Here is a 17,081-nt window from a genome sequence, read left to right on the forward strand (position 1 = left end):
TCATGCTGTGGACAGTCAGAATTGTTTGATTTTATGGTAAGGTCTATTAACATAATATATGTATAATATTGGCCCCATGTTAGACCATAGAATTGCCTTGATGCCAAACCCCAGTGCCCGGAGGTTCATGGCATTTCATACCAATGTGTGTTTTATGGAGTGCATTAATGGACTGGTTGAATTGACATTGGATATGTGCACTATTTTACTCTTTGGTTTGTCAGAATATAGTATATTCAGTTCTGTGGTGCTTAAAGATCAAGTTAGGGAGTTTACAACAATCATCTTTATTTATGAGAACATTGATCGTTTTTGTTTTCACACAGCCGAACTGTAATATATCCATTCTGTTCAGGCACCGGGGTTGAAGTTGCGGGTTTGTGAAAAAAATTTTTTTGCCTGACTTGGATTCCAGCTTGTGCTTACTGAGTGATGTCTGACCCCGTCTCTCACGACAGCTGCAGAATATCGAAATGTCACTGTTAGTGCCAACATCAGTCAGCATCCTCAGCCTTTCAGACAGTAACGCTAGCACAGGCAGTGCCTCCAAACAGTTTGCCCCACACAGTCAACACCACGTACCAACAGTTCAACAGTTCCCCAATAGCACACAATTACCCTTTACCGCATCTGAGCGAGGCAGAAAAGGACGTTAAATTGTATTGACACTGAATGGCCACGCCATTCAACCCGAGCAGGAGTAAATAGATTAATATAACTAGTTTTATAACTCGTAGTAAGTAATCCGGCGTTTCAAACTATATGAAATGGTTTTAGGTTTGACTATCTCTTAAAAAAATCCCAACATAGCTGTTTTGATCCTCTCTTTCTTTCTTTCTTTTCTAGGACGTCAAGAGAAGATCAATGTGGATCCTACAATGTCACGTTCACTGAACCCGGCATCTAGAGTCTTTGCCATTCGGCCCTGCCTTCCACTTTAGACTATTCGTTGCAGAGGTGCGGTCAAGTTGGGGCAGGGGAGGGAGGAGCTGATCGGACTGGGAGAATGATGAATCGTGTTCTCCTGCTGTTTCCCTTGCTAACCTTCTCCCAACCGAGCTCCACGTCTCCGCCAGCAACCAGGAGTCACGGCAGGCTCAGTCCCACCCACGTGGAGGTGATGGAGAGAGATGGAGAAATTCTGCATAGAGCCAAGAGGGAGTGGATGTGGAGGCAGTTCTTTCTGTTGGAAGAATACACTGGAAGTGACTACCAGTATGTTGGAAAGGTGAGAGAGAGTGCGTGACGCCGTAGCTTTGAAACAAATGGACGATATTTAAGTACAAGCTGAGTTTTGTGTACAGGGTTTCTCTCTGTGAGAGAGACAGAAATGGTTCTGTTCGGTTTATCTGAGCTTTACAAAATCCTGATGTGTGGTTTGGATGGACCGCTGTGTGGAAGTCACCTTCAAAAACAAGATGCTATCATCAAAGGAACTGGAAGCAGTGCAAATATGAATTGCACAGTCACTCAAGCCTGGGTACTTACAGAGGGAAGAGTGAGAGGGAGTGAGAGACAGACACAGAGAGAGGGAAAGAGAGAGAGAGAGAGAGAGAGAGAGGGAGAGAGAGAGAGACAGCAAGAGTTTGAGTGAGAGAGAAAGAAAGTATATTTTGAACCAGTCTTAGTGTCTACTTTTTTTTTTCCTTTGCCCATTTCTGAGCAAAAATGGTACACCAAAACATCTGACAGGAATTGACAATTACATCTGTTTCATTCTCGAGTGCACCTTGTCACCCACTGACTTCCTACCCATCTGTAGCGCCTGTAAAGGAAGGAAAAGAAAAAAAACAAACAAAAAAAAAAAACGGATTGCAATTCATCAGGCTGCAATTCAAGAAGCATGCCAAATTTATGCCACATTAAACATGAAAGAAGAGCCCCATGCCAACGTGCTGTACCACATTTCCCATTCTTCACATGTGCTGCTCCTTCTGCATACTCCAAATCATAAATGCCTTCTGTTTCTGTAGCCTTCTAAGAAATGTTTCAATTAACAGAGAATTTCAATTACACTCTATGCTGTTCGAGAGCAGATCAGCCCCGCATTTCAAGTACGTTATGACTTTAAACTGGATTTGGGAGAACATTCCGTCTCTGCCGGACGGTCTAGAATGACCACTGTAATGAACTCTGGGACATTTCTTTATTCTTTCATTAGTTTCACAATCTCTGTCATTCCAGCAAAGCTCTGTGGTGGGCCCTGTCAGAGTTTATCGTCATTTGATATAGAAACACCTTTTCAAACTTCCAAAACTTCCAAACCTTTGCAAATAATGTCTAGTCTTAGTGGAAATCCTCTTTTTAAATCCCTAATTAAATCTGCTTCAACACCAGAATGATGAACGTAGCATGCCAATTAAGAGAAGCAGAGGGTAACACTCGGCTTCCAAGAGTGGACAGTTAATTTTGACCTATGAGTCAGTACTAATGGCTTTGAAGAGGGTCTTTTGCATTGTGATAATGTTAAATATGTTTGATGAGGGGGTTTGCAGGAACCCAAGGGGGCAGCTGGGCAATAATTAGGCCATGCTGAACTAGCTGGCGGGCTTTTCCAAGAATAGCCCAGAGAGTTCATGATATATTCATTAAACGGACATGGCTTTGGGACCTGCCAGTTGAGCTTCAACAGTCACTCCACCAACCTCCTCTGACAGCCAGGCCTTATGTAGCCAGCCTGCAGTAAACCTGTTTGTTTATTTATTTATTTATTAGTTGTGGGGTTTTTTTGCAAAGTTGCTTCAAAGTTTTGAGTTGTCTTAAGATTTGGGGTTTTAAAGTGTCTTTCTGTAAATGATGTAAATTATACAAACACACAGTATGCTGTAGATTATATATATATATATATACACACACATTAAATAAACATAGGTATGTCATAAAATAACCATTGAAAAAAAATAAAATTAAAAATGTAGATGGCATGTCACTTCTTAACAAGTTATTCAGCAAACTGACGTTTGTAAATGTTTCTGATGTTTACAACATCTTGTTTTCACCATGACAAAAACTAAACATTTCCTCCATGCATTTGAGGCGATTGGCTCGAACTCGATTGGATTTAGGATGGAGTACAGTTTGAGTCCCGGCACTACCTTGTGTCGCTCTTGACACTCAGGGTTGTGAGACGAGTGGTTATTTGTCTTTAGGGGATTTTGATTGGATCCGTAATGGAGAATTGGACTCCTGTGGGATGGAACACCTGTCTTTTGGGTTTGATTATACACACACAGTTGGTTCAGCAATTAGTCACAGCAGGTGCTTGTTAGAGTGGGTCATCCCAGGTTCAGCTGTTCTCCGTCTCACTAACACACTCACTTGCTTATACACAGACACACCGGATCACACACATACAGACACATACAAACAGTATGCAGAAATAACTTTTATAGTGGTGTAGAACATCTACGGCCTACAGAATTGAAAATCCATGTCATTCTAAGGGAAAAACAGTCAGAATGCACATAAATGTCAGTATAAATTCTTCTCCCAAATCAATTTCTTTTCAAGGTTTACAAATGGTGACATGAATGAGAGGTCCATGCTTACAAAAAATGGGGAAAAATGATTTTTTTTCCCCCATCAGTCAACACACAACACCCCATAATGACAAAGTAAAAATATCTTTTTTTTTTCTTTTTTTTTAGAAATTCTTGCTAGTTTGTTGAAAAATCTCTCGTTTTCGTAAGTATTCAGACCCTTTTACTATGACGCTCTTAATTGAGCTCAGATGCATCCTATTTCTTTCGATCACTAATTGGGATGTGTCTGGACTTTGACTGTTGTCCACCTCATACAAATTAACCTCACTAGACATGATTTAGAAAGGCACAGTCTGTCTGCACAAGGGCCCCCAGATCACAGTGTATAGCAGAGCAAAACCAAGTCATGAAGTCCAAGGAACTCTCTTTAGGGACTCTAAGATGGGATTGTGTCAATGCATGCTGTGGATCTTGAAAACAATATTCAAAAAATGACCAACACATTGAAGGTTCCCGGAAGAATTGTGGCTTCCATGATAGTCAGATGGAAGAAGTTTTGAACCAAGCCTCTTCCAAGTGCCAGCTGTCCAGCCAACTTGCAATTTGGGCAAGAAAGGCCTTCATCAGGAAGGTGACCAAGAACGTAGTAGAGACAGAAGAAACTGCTGGAAGGAAAACCCTCTCCACAGTGCTCCATCACTCATGTCTCTATGGTAGAGTGGCTAAATGAAAGCCACCCTTGAGTGGAATCCATTCCCAACTCCATTCACAACTCCATTCCCAACTCCAGGTGGGCTCCGTCACAGCCCGCCTGGAGTTTGCCAAATGGCCCTGAAGGACTCTGAGAGCATAAGAAAAAAAATTTCTTTGGTCTGACGCGGGGGGAAAAAAAAAAAAAAAAGAATGCCTGAATGCTAAGTGCTTTGTCGGCTGAAAACTAGGCACGGCTCATCACCTGACTAATACAGCTCATTTTCATAGGTATTCAAGAAGTTCTCGAAGGAAACATGCTCCAGCGCTCACACAAGCTCAAACTGTGGGGAAGATTTGCCGTTTGGCATGACAGCTAGGGTTGGGTATCGTTTCAATTTTTTTATCAATTCTGATTCCGATTGTGCTCATCGAATCTGGTTTTTATCGAATCTCGATTCCAATACTTTTTGGAGAGAAAAAAATGAACAAATATTTCAAGAACAAAAATTAGCCTACCTTTATTCCTGGCACATTTAGGCTATAATCAGTAAACTGACAGTTTTGCCGCGAAGTTTCTTTTCCCCTTCATGTATTAAAAATGAATATTACTCTTTCTTATAAGGAATGATCAACAAAAACAATTACAAACCAGAAGTATTTAAATAAATAATGGAAAATATAATAAAAAAAATTAGAATATAACAAAATATTTAACAGACAGTTGTTAATGTTAGCTATATCTGGGGCATTCTTGTGGCTGGGAGACACATTGAACACAGTGCATTCCTTCAGATTCACGTCATGTTGAAGTACATGCTTCATCATATTGGAGGTGCTTCCTCCCTTGCACGAAATATCCTTACTGCAGGTTTTGCATGTTGCTGTGTTGTTATCTTTTTTAGTGAAGCGAAGCCAAACTTTTGAGCATTGCTGCAGTCAGCTATGGTCCAGGATGTAAACAGAAATGTCTTTTCTCACATGCTTAGTTGACATGCTGCGTAACAAATGACCTGACGTTAAGTCTTCGTAGCAGGTCCTAGCAGATAAGTGAGGGTTTTATGGACTGTAAAATGCTCACTGTAGTTCACTCGGAAGCGCAACTGAAGTATGCAAAAGTTAGGAGCTGAAGAGCAGAATCGAAATGCATGTGTCTTATCGAAACCCACGGCTCTTGGAAATTTGAAACCGGTTGCAACTCGGAACCGGTTCTTGATACCCAACCCTAATGACAGCCAAGACAACCCTGGACAAGCCTCTGAATGTCCATCAGTGGCTCAACCAAAGCTCTGACTTGAACCCAGTAGAAGATCTGTGGAGTGACCCGAAGGTTGCAGTTTACCAGCGTCCTCTGTCCAATCAGAGAGTTTGAGAGGAACGTTAGGGATGACTGGAAGAAACTGCCCAAATCTCAGTACTGTATAGAGGGTTTGAGTACTTATGCAAAGTTTTTTTTTTTTTTTTTTTTTTTTTTTACAGATTTGCAAAAATTTCTAAAACTGTCCTTTCATTTTGTCATTATGGGGTATTGTGTGATGATTAATGGCAAAAAATCCATTTGGAATTAAATGTATAACACAAAAAAGTGTGGAAAAAGGGAGGGGATCTGGATACTATGTAAAAATAGACTAAAAACTGGACTAAAAGCAACATTGGTACTTTATAAAATCAGTCCAAAAGACTCTTCATTTCACTACTCTGTTTTGATAACTAACCCTGGAGAGTTTGTGTGTCCAACAGTTTCTTCCCAATCAGCAGCACTCCTTTAAAAAAAAAACTTGGGCATTAAAAAAATACTTTAAAAAGGGCATGCTACAGGGTAAATAAAAGACACTTGCATTTATTTTATCGTCTTTTTCAAGTATGTGCTTACCTGGCATGTGTGTGGATGAAGCCTTTTATAACTTTGAGTGTCTATGTGACAAACTTTTGCGATTCATTAATCAGTTTATATGTGTGACTTTGTTTCTGTATGATGCAGACGACCCCTTTGAGGGTACGCTTTTGCTTTGTTCGTTTTGTACCTTTGCTGGCTTTCGTGGCAAGCAGCTTGCGTGCTGTATTCATGTAAATGACTGTGCATAGGGCCTACCGCACAGTAAATAAACACAATGCAAATATGTCATTGTATTACACTGTGGTCATTGTTCAGATTAACTACTAATGGCATGCAGAGTGAGGTCAATGACAGATGTTTCTATTCTCTGAACAGCTTCGGTCAGACAAGGACAGAGGTGACGGCACTGCCAGGTACGTGCTGTCCGGAGAGGGAGCGGGCACCGTGTTTCGCATCGACGAGAAGTCCGGAGACCTCCACGCCACGCAGAGACTGGACAGAGAGGAGAAATCCTCGTACTCGCTACAAGCCCAAGCTTTCAATAGAAACACGGGCTTGCCGCTTGAGCCCGCCACCGAATTCGTCATTAAGATTCACGACATCAACGACAACGCTCCGCAGTTCACCAAAGCCGTCTACACCGCCAGCGTCCCTGAGATGTCACCCGTCGGTGAGTGAGTGAGCACATATTGTTTTGTTTATTTGTTTGTTTGTGTGCTGGTTGAGCTCTGGAGCGGAGCTGACATTGTGCCGGGACGTTAATGTCTAGCTGTGAAATGTGGGACACCGTTACGAGTGGGTTTTTCAGGTCAAGGGTGGTTTGTACGCGGCTTTGGCTTTTTTTGATTGTCGTTATTCTGACAGACCGCTGAGGCGTGAACAACATCAGAAAGTAGAACACTGAGATTAGCGTTTGAAGCTGGGCATTGTTCTTCATGCTTTAGCTGTCAGAGAAGAGAAATGACCATGGCCTGATAAATCAATTAGTTCAGAGGTATCATTTTTTGGTTTTTATGATTTTCTACTAAATATGTATGTGTGTATGTAAATAAGTTTGTAATAGGTAACTAAGTATGTAAATACAAGTTGAACATCCCTGATCCGAAATCCAAAATGGTCCAAAATCCGAAACTTTTTGAGCACCAACATGACACCACAAGTTGAAATTCTTCACCTGACCACCCCTGTGGACCTCTGACGACGCCAGTTTCTTAGCGACCATCATCAACGTCAGGCCTAAGAGCATTACTCAGTGTGTTTTTGCTCATTCTCTGCTCTGCGGTAAAATGTCAGAAAGGGCTGCAGATACCCCCATGGGTAACGGTGAGCGCAAGGCATTATTCCCGTGTTTATGGAGTAGGCTGGTGTATAAAAGCCTACTGCGCTGCCAGTCTTATAAAAGTATAGCACATACAATTATGTACAGTACATAATACTTGATATTGATAAACCAGTAACATGGTTGTTTATTATGTATTTACTACACTGTACTTTTTATTGTTATTTTAGAGGGTACTCTTTCTATTTATAAAACAAGAGCTTATTGTAAAACAGTATGCCATGTTACACTGGCAGTAGCCTCATACATCTGTGTTGACCATGTCTCTGTACAGGTTTGTAGCCTAAGAGCAGTAGGCTATATAGCCTATGAGATGGTATAGCCTTCTACATACCTAGATGGTATGTATAGCCTACTACACACCAAGGCTAAATGGTATATGCCATATAGCCTAGGTGTGTAGTGGGCTATACCGTCTAGGTTTGTGTAAGTACACTCTGACGTTCGCATGACGACGAAAGTGCCTAACACATTTCCCCGTATCCCCGTCTTGAAGCAACGCACAACTGTATTCCAAAATCTGGAAAAATCCAAAATCCGAAACACTTGTGGTCCCAGGCATTTCAGATAAAGGATACTCAACATGTAGTATATGGTTTAGATATATGGTATGAAAGACCCAAAATGAATCTCACCATTTAACAAATGTTCCATTGTGCTATGTGCAAACTCATTCTTGTTGGCTGAACTAGACTAACTAAAATACTTTATTTAACTTTATGCTTATTTTGGTAGTAGCACTGTTAATTATTTTTGCTAATTCACATTTTTTTAGACTTAATGTTCTTTGCATGTTAATAGGAAGTTGCTCCAGTTTGGTTCAACATAGCTTAACAGCATGTGAAATTGTCCACTCATAGCATTGCAGCTCCAGGATAACTCAAATACACCACTAGTATTACCAAATCCCAAAATAGAAACTTCTTAAAGAAAGTAAATTGGATTTATTTTCCTGTTTTTTCACTGATGTTAGATGAGCTTGCTGTCAAAAATAATAAATAAGCAAAGTCAACCTTTGCTTAAAAATAAATACAAACTGTTAGGCTTTTGTAATAAGAGGAAATTAAAAAAAAGAAAAAAAAGGAAAGAAAAGAAAAGAAGATAAGAAACAAAACATCACCAACGCTCGTTAAAAACACCTTGAGAGCTCTGGTAATGAGCCCATAGAGCAAGAAACAGCTGCATGTTTCTTGTGAACCAACCAATCAACAAACAGATAGATAGATAGATAGATAGATAGATAGATAGATAGATAGATAGATTAAAAAAAGGAACCATTGTTTCAATGATTGCTAAGCATTCTGTTGGTAACAGTTGTATCCTCTGTCAATGCCAACTCCCTTGGCCTACGCACTGGATCATTTTGGAAAGAAGCTGTTACCATTGCACATGTTCCTACGCGCTTAACGTAATGAGTATACATTTGCAAATATGCAAATGCAGTTTAAGCAGGAAAACATGTCTCGGTGCAAAGGCCTGTCTTTCTCCCCTGCACCTGATGTGGTTTTGGACGCAGAGCAGCTGTATTTTCCAGTATTATCACATTTTTTTCCCCATCTGTTTTCTGTTATTTTATGCTTCCTGACTCATCGCTCATCGTAATTCTGCCCAAACGTAGGGAATGGCTGAGCCGATACCGTCTTACCCAGAGCACCAACCAAACCCCCCCCCCCCCCCCCCCCCCCAAAAAAAACCCATTTAAAACAGCAGGACATAAATATTAAAACACCAGCATGCAGCTTCACACGATGGTGCAATCATAGCTGCTGATTTTCTCTCTTCCACTCTGATCTCTTTGGAGATGTCTGCAGGATTTTCTCTCCTTAATGAAAGACAGAAATATGAATATGTACGCGTATGAAATGAGACTGCTTGATTATTATAACAGAGACGTGGAAGTGAAATCTGCCTGAAGCACAGACCTCTGTGCCGAAACAACAGGTTGTCTCACCCTGGAATCAACATTAAACACTGAAGTTTTTCTCGCAATTCAGCAGTTTCACTTGTTACTTTTTCTTCCTTCCTCTAAAACAAACAAACACACAAACAAACACACAAACAGACAAACGAACAAAAAGGGTTTGTATTGTATGGACGGATTGTTCATCAGAGTCATCTTGTGAATTTCTTTCTGCTGCGCCTCCAGGTACTTTTGTTCTGGAAGTCAATGCCACAGATGCGGATGACGCGACTTACGGCAACAGCGCTAAACTTGTCTACAGCATCCTCCAAGGCCAGCCGTACTTCTCCGTGGAGCCTGAGACTGGTAGGTGGCCTGGTCTGGAAGTCGACCTGAAGATCAGGGAGTCCGAGGGAACAGAACAATGATTAAAGTCTCCCTTTAGATTGAAAGTAAAGCACTGAGTTCTTGATTAGTTCTGATTGGTCAGTCTCCCAAACAGAAGACTCACCTGTGACCAAAAAAAAAACAAAAAACAAAAATTAGCAGCTGTCTATGCATATAGGCCACACGCGTAGGGTACGGTCATCTTATTGGAGACATACATGGCCTTTACTCATCCTATGTCGCCGATGGCGTTGGCGGAAGGAGCACGCTTCTGTCGAAATGTACTTTCCTTTAGACAGGAATGGAAGCTTGCAGTCTCTGAGACTCTGAGGCTGGCTAATTTTTACTGAGCTGTACGTGTTCTCAATTATTAGAGCCCTTACATAATGTTTGTTTATCCTGCTGGAGTGTATGTTTGAAATTCTGCTTTAATATGAAGGGATAATGATCTCAAAGACATTCAGGGCTTGTTCACTTTTCAGAGCATGGCTGAAGTAAACAGATTTTGTTAATTATATGTCTTTTTATATGCCATCCATTATCTCTCTTTTCACTGGTACTGTCAGAGGCTCCGTCGCTTGTTTTAGTGCTGGCACTGACCTAGCGCCCCTCCTCTTCTCATCTGTCATGCAAATTATGTACTGCAAAGACCAGAATGAGACTGTTTCTCCTCAACTTATTGAATGTGGTGGATGGTTTTTAAAAAAGAAAAAAAAGAATACAATTGGAAAGCTAATATCAAAGCGAAGCTTTCTATTTGAAATATCTCTCCCTCCGGCGAAATTGCATGTTGCCATCGCTGCTGTCAATAACATTCCTTTCTTTCTTTCTTTTTCTTTCTTTCTTTCTTTTTCTTTCTTTCTTTTTTTCTTTCTTTCTTTCTTTCTTTCTTTCTGCCTGTAAATAATAAGTTAATCATGCTAAAAAAAAAAGAAGAAAAACAGCACGTGAGCACCACACCATGCCACCACTTACATTTAACACTAAATGAGTTTTAGTTAATTAGCAAGTGCCTTTCCTTTTGATTAATTATGATTGCCTTGTTGAGAGATGTGAGATGTTGCAGGTGTTGGCTGTAGTTTTCTCCTGGTTGTTGCGTTTGACTTTTTGAACGGGTTCGTGTCCTCAGGAATCGTCAGGATAGCCCTTCCGAACATGGACCGGGAATTGCGGAGGGATTACCAGGTGGTCATCCAGGCCAAAGACATGGCGGGACAGATGGGTGGCCTTTCTGGGACCACTGTCGTCAACATCACCCTCACAGACGTTAATGACAGTCCGCCTCGATTCTCTTACAGTAAGATCATTCGCGAGGTGCATTATTATGCATTCGACAATGAAACACACACATAGCAACAAAATATATAAATAAATAGATCAAACAAAACAAGAATAATACATATAGCAGTATTTATGAACATTGACTAATATGTACATTTCTACACATAAAACAACAAATGATCCATGTTATATATATATATATAATCAAGAACATGGACCATTTTTCTGGTTTTCTTGGTTTTGTACAATGACAACAAACAAACAAACAAACAGAAGAGAGCCTATTCCATCGGCTTTTTATTCATCATGACCACAGTATCTTTTTTAGCAGTCATCCAATGCTAAATGGCTCCTATTTTTAAGGCTCTTACCATCTGAGCACTTATGAATCAGCCGAGATCGGATCGACAGTGGGCCGAATAAAGGCTAATGACAGTGACGAAGGAGACAACGCCGAGATGAGGTACAGAATCGTGGACGGGGACGGAAAGGACATGTTCGATATCATAACGGACGAAATGACACAAGAGGGTGTGATAATTGTGAAAAAGGTAAATAATAATAGCTTCACAGCAGTTGTCTCTGTCTGTCTTCTCTCTTTGCAAAATCCAATTTCAAAGCAAAGTTGAAAGCGCCTGAGCGTAATCTACAGATGTACAGTCTAAGCCCCGTCCGCGAAATTATAGAAGAAAATGTCAAATCCATTACTTTGTCAAAGTTTTTTTTTTTTTTTTTCTGTGAAATTGAGTGCATACGGAGAATATTAAGGACTCCTGGCAGAACATAATGAGAGATTTCTCACACGCTTCTCCAGTTTATTCACTGCGGGTTTTTTTTGTTTTTTTTATGTAGCTTTTATTTGTACTCACAAGGTATTAACTCATTATTTTTTTTTTTTTTTTTTTTTTTTTTCATTATGTAAGGACAGAGTTCGGTACTTTTCCATTGCTCTTACAATGCAAACAGAAGGGAAGAGATGAGTGCATGAGTCAGCGCTGGTCCTTTAGGGGCCTCTATAGGAAAGAAAGTGAATTGCTCTTTTTGAGGCGAGTTAAACTCATGGATGTGCTAAAAGACAGTAGCCATTTGCTTCAGCAAAATATGTGTTTTAATATTAGTGTTAAAGGGAAAAATAGTCGGTCAACAGATACGATAAGAAAATTTGTAATCAGCCTGAAAGGTTCCTTTTGAACCTATCCACATTTTGGTTCTCTCTTTATATGGTGGCCTATTTCCTAAGACATCTGTATCTTTTTCTTTGTGTGTGTGTGTGTGTGTGTTTCCACATTCTGACTTTTCTTTGTCTTTTTCCCCAAATATCAGGTCATAAGTAATCAAATTCGGTGCTCATCATTTTAGTGTTTTTTTCATAGCATACAATGCCAAACCAGTAACCCCATACCTCATAATTCACAGCCACCCATTTCTATGTCCCTGTCGTCTCAAACAGAAACTGGATTATGAGAGTAAACGAGTCTACACGGTAAAGGTAGAGGTGGCCAACGTTCACCTGGACCCCAGCTTCACCAACATGGGCCCGTTCACTGACACGGCCATCGTCAGGGTGACGGCCAAGGACGTCGACGAGCCTCCGGTCTTCAGCAGGAACCCCTACGTGATTGAAGTGAACGAAGACACGCCAAAGGGTAGTCTGATTGGCACCGTTACTGCCTGGGACCCGGACAACACAGATTATCCCATCCAGTGAGTCACGAATGACTTCATTCATAACGGTTTTACTCATTTTTTTTTTTCTTTTTCTGATTTAATAAGAAGAGTGATGTACCTCTCCTCTAACTGACGATTAAAGTTGAGTCACGTTGTCTGAGGGCTTCCTGTGAGACATGGATGTTTGGTGGGCAGTCATTCTGTGGCCTACCCTGGAGAATTACTGGGGCAGATTTGTTTGGCACTGTATTTGTTTTTGTTTTTTTTTGTTGTTGTTTTTTTTTTTTAAGTCATGAAATAAAGATGTACTTTGATCATTTGATCTATAGTGAGACCATTTGTCAACTCTCAAATTATAAGCCACATATTCTCTGTACTAAACTTTCTGAAATATCCCTGAACTTCATGTGAGTGTGTTTTCATTAATTTCATACTCTCAAAACAACTGTTCACAGGTACTCCATAGACCAACACACAGATCTGGATAGACTCTTCTATATCGACCCCAGAAATGGATCAATCAGGACTCTGAAGTCTCTGGACAGAGAAGTGTCCAAATGGCACAACATCTCTGTGCTTGCCAGTGAGATAAGTATGTTTCGGATTTCAATGGGTTTTGTCAGATCTTAAGCATTTAAAGTATTACAAAGAATTTTGAATCACAGAGTTTTTGAATATACATGTACATCACAAATCCGATTAAGTTCCTAATATCCGATCTTCTTCTTTGTCTCTTCTGCTCCAGATAACCCTCGACAGAGGAGTCGAGTTCCCGTCTTAATAAAAGTTCTAGACGTGAACGACAACGCTCCGGAGTTCGCTATGTTTTACGAGACGTTTGTGTGTGAAAACGTTAAAGCCGGGCAGGTACAGAATGAGACTTGTTCCCTTCCCACCTGCGGCGGTGAAACAGCTCATGGTAGTTCTGTTGTAACTGACTCGGTCATTTCCGTCTCTTCATTTGCAGTTAATACAGACGATAAGCGCTATAGACACGGACGAGCCTTTGATTGGCCACAAGTTTGTCTTCAGTTTGAGTTCCGCCAATCCAAATTTTACAATCTTTGACAATGAAGGTAAATATGTGTTTATGTAAACTTCATGCTCAACATCACTTGATTGGTTTCATGCTTGCTTCTTTTCACGTTATTGTTAAACCTTTGTAAGTTGATTCGAGGATATTTTGTCATGTTAGATTATTTCCTTACAAAACACTTGCCTGCTGCAATACCGCAGTAGTCCGGTCTTTTGCTCATGCTATGTAGTTTCTTCCTTTGTTTATTTTGTGGCATTCACGGGTTAACCTCACCGACCTTTCTTTTTGTATTGTTATTATATCTTCTCATTCCTAGACAACACAGCAAGGATACTGACCAGAAGAAGTGGATTCAACAGGCATGAAATGAGTGTTTACCACCTCCCTGTGGTCATCTCTGACAACGATTACCCCATCCAAAGCAGCACCAGCACGCTGACCATCCGAGTCTGCGGCTGCGACAGCGGTGGGAACATGCGCTCCTGCAGCGTGGACGCCTTGCTCCTGTCAGCCGGTCTCAGCACGGGGGCACTCGTCGCCATCCTCCTCTGCATCACCATCCTGCTCAGTGAGTGGACGCCCCTGTCGCATGCCTGTTCAAAAAAAATATATCTGCTTCGGTAAAGAAACAGGCCATTTTTACGAAGCCCGGTGTTTGATAAATCACAGTAAAACCGCACTTTGCAAAAATGATGAGGGGTCACTCAGGTACGAAAAATATGGTGTGGAAGGACTTTCGCCTGTCTGACGAAAAAAAAAGTGTGCAATATCATCTTACTTGGGGGGGATTTTACTTGGCTTGATATGTATTATTGCTTTCTCAAGCAGGCCTGTGGTTTCCAGCTTCAGTCCTGCGGTCCCAGACGACTGCACATTTTAGCTCTTGCCTGGCACTTTCATACCTGATTCAATTTATCTACTGATTACTGAGCCCCTGGCTGCTTGAACTCAGTGTGCTGAAGCCAGACATTAATGGCAGTGTGGAGTCGAGTGGGTCCCCAGGACTGGAATTGAGAAGCACTGCTTTAGACCGCACCAAAATACCCTTGAAAATGTAATTTCCAAGAAAAATATTTTGTGTATCTGTACAGCAGAGAGAGAGAGAGAGAGAGAGAGAGAGAGAGAGAGAGCGCACTCACCAGCCGCTGCCATTTTAACGTTTATGAACCCTTTCTCTTTCTTGTCTCTCATGTGTTTGAGAGTAAAAATGTTAAATTGCTAATGCAAATTCAGGAAATGCACACACTCTTTTATTAGAAACTCGTTCCTACACTCACTGGCCATTTTATGAGGTATACCTAGCTTATAGCTACACTCTGTATGAGTGCACAATTACAGTCTGTAACACATCTGTTGCCACGCACAATTTGTGAAGCATCCTCTAGCCCATTCATCGATACTCAGTTTCTGACCACTGTTGACCGGAAATTATTTGAGTGACAGACCATTTTCAGCACAGCAGTGACACCAACGAGGTAGTGCCGTGGTTGTGAGTGTCACGCTGGCACAAGTGTATTAAGCACAGCAGTGTTGATAGGGTTTTTACACATGTCAGTGTCACTGCTGGGTTAAAAGTGCTCCACCACCCAAAAATATCCAGCCAACAGAGACCCTCTGGTCAGAAACTGGCCGTTGATAAAGGTCTAGAGCAGGGGTGGGCAAATCCGGTCCTGGAGGGCCATGGTCCTGCTGTTTTTCTTGTCAGCTACCTAAATACAATCTGTGATTGGCTGAAGAGCTTGCACACCCATTTGCAAGTGAAAATCAACAGGCAACTAAGAGGTGAAAACAAAAAAACCGGCAGGACACTGGCCGTCCAGGACCAGATTTGCCCACCCCTGCTCTAGAGGATGGCCATCATAAGCTGTGTATGGTAGCAGGTGGGCCATAACCTCTAACCGTACACTAACAAGGTGTGTCTATGGAGGTACGCATTTTCAGTAAAAAGTTCCAGTGAGTGAATTTGTCGGATTCCTTTTGTTTTTGTCTTGTAGTGATAGTGGTGATGTTTTCTGCTCTGAAGAAGCAGAGGAGGAAAGATTCTCTGATCCTTTCCAAAGAGGACATCAGAGACAACATCGTTAGCTATAACGACGAGGGGGGAGGGGAGGAAGACACCCAGGCCTTTGACATCGGCACCCTTCGCCACCCCGAGGTCATCGAAACCAACAAGCTGAGGCGTGACATCATCCCCGAAATGCTGTTTCCGTTTTGCCGTTCCTCCCCCATGAAGGAGTGTTCTGACGTTAGAGACTTCATCAACAGCAAACTGCAGGAGAACGACACAGACCCCTCTGCTCCGCCGTATGATTCGCTGGCCACCTACGCTTACGAGGGGAACGGATCTATCGCCGAATCGTTGAGTTCGCTGGAGTCTTCCACGATGGAAGGTGACCACGAATATGATTATCTCACCAACTGGGGGCCTCACTTTAAAAAGCTGGCAGATATGTACATTGGCAAGGACACTACAGTAGACATCTAGCTCGTCATCTTGAGACAGAAAAAAAAAACAAAAACAAAACAAAAAACAAAACAACGCCCTCCTCCCACTCCGACCCCCGTCCTTGTTTTATACAAACGTGAAGCTTACCCCAGGCTGTGGGATGGAGACTCCTTGGAACTTATTTGAACAAAGTCTTTTTTTTTTTTCTTTTTTGTTACCAACTTCATCTGACGTTCTCATTTGCAGTGATGGTGTTTTAGAAATTTTGTGGAAAATGGTGTGGCCAATTCTTTTTGTATTGATAAGAAATGTGGTGGTGATGTTGTACACATGTGTTGTTTACTGGAAGACTCAAACTATGTCAGAGGAAAAAAAAAGAGAATGAATGAATGAATGAACGAATGAATGAATGAACGAATGATTGTTATAGGGGTGTAATGTAATGCTGTTACAAAATCACTACATTGTTTGACTTCAGTTGTTTTTTTTTTTGTTTTTTTTAATGTCAAGGCTTATTTGCCTAATTTGCTGTGAATTACATTCAAAGCTGTGGATTACATAAGACGAACAAAACAAAAAGGAAAAGAAACTTAAACAATTTGGAGCATTATACACAATTACACATCAATGCAGCTCACTGATCACATGTATGAATGTTGTTACGTCAAAATGTTTTATATCCATATTTTTACAAATATATTTTAATAAAAAAAAAAAAAGAATGCATAATGACTTTTTTACAAGTACTTTAACAATTTTTTGTCATTTTAAAAAACAAACCAAACCCCCCCAAAACCCCCAAAACAAAACAAAAAACAAAACATAATTTATAATTTAAGCACATTTTACACACTGTGACATGGTTATGCTGTATCCACGGAAACAAGGTTTTGCCCCTCCCACCAGTAGGTGAACATAATAATGCATCAGCCCCATACCGATTTAAGAACTGAAATGGCATAAGAACTTTTTGATTGCACGAAACACAATTTTAGAGATTGGACAGAAATCCTGC

General features: G+C 41.0%; 1 protein-coding gene across 1 annotated transcript; it reads left to right on the forward strand.

Annotated features, from left to right (window-relative positions):
• Positions 1-1,120: 1,120 nt before the first annotated feature.
• Positions 1,121-16,105, forward strand: cdh10a (cadherin 10, type 2a (T2-cadherin)). The gene is made up of 11 exons (XM_030773536.1): positions 1,121-1,228; positions 6,385-6,679; positions 9,495-9,614; positions 10,765-10,932; positions 11,280-11,467; positions 12,367-12,620; positions 13,040-13,176; positions 13,330-13,451; positions 13,552-13,660; positions 13,937-14,188; positions 15,615-16,105. The coding sequence occupies exons 1-11, from the start codon at positions 1,121-1,123 to the stop codon at positions 16,103-16,105; spliced, it is 2,244 nt and encodes a 747-aa protein (XP_030629396.1).
• Positions 16,106-17,081: the final 976 nt, after the last annotated feature.

Source organism: Chanos chanos, chromosome 5, assembly GCF_902362185.1.
Source record: "Chanos chanos chromosome 5, fChaCha1.1, whole genome shotgun sequence".
NCBI classification, from domain to species: Eukaryota; Metazoa; Chordata; class Actinopteri; order Gonorynchiformes; family Chanidae; genus Chanos; species Chanos chanos.

What these genes read in the sequence shown, in the direction of transcription:
- cdh10a (XM_030773536.1), top strand. Translation starts at nt 1,121, where the DNA reads ATGGAGAGAGATGGAGAAATTCTGCATAGAGCCAAGAGGGAGTGGATG. An exon ending in CTCCGTGGAGCCTGAGACTG is followed by an intron (nt 9,615 to 10,764) that starts GTAGGTGGCCTG and finishes TCGTGTCCTCAG; the next exon opens with GAATCGTCAGGATAGCCCTT. An exon ending in TACAATCTTTGACAATGAAG is followed by an intron (nt 13,661 to 13,936) that starts GTAAATATGTGT and finishes TCTCATTCCTAG; the next exon opens with ACAACACAGCAAGGATACTG.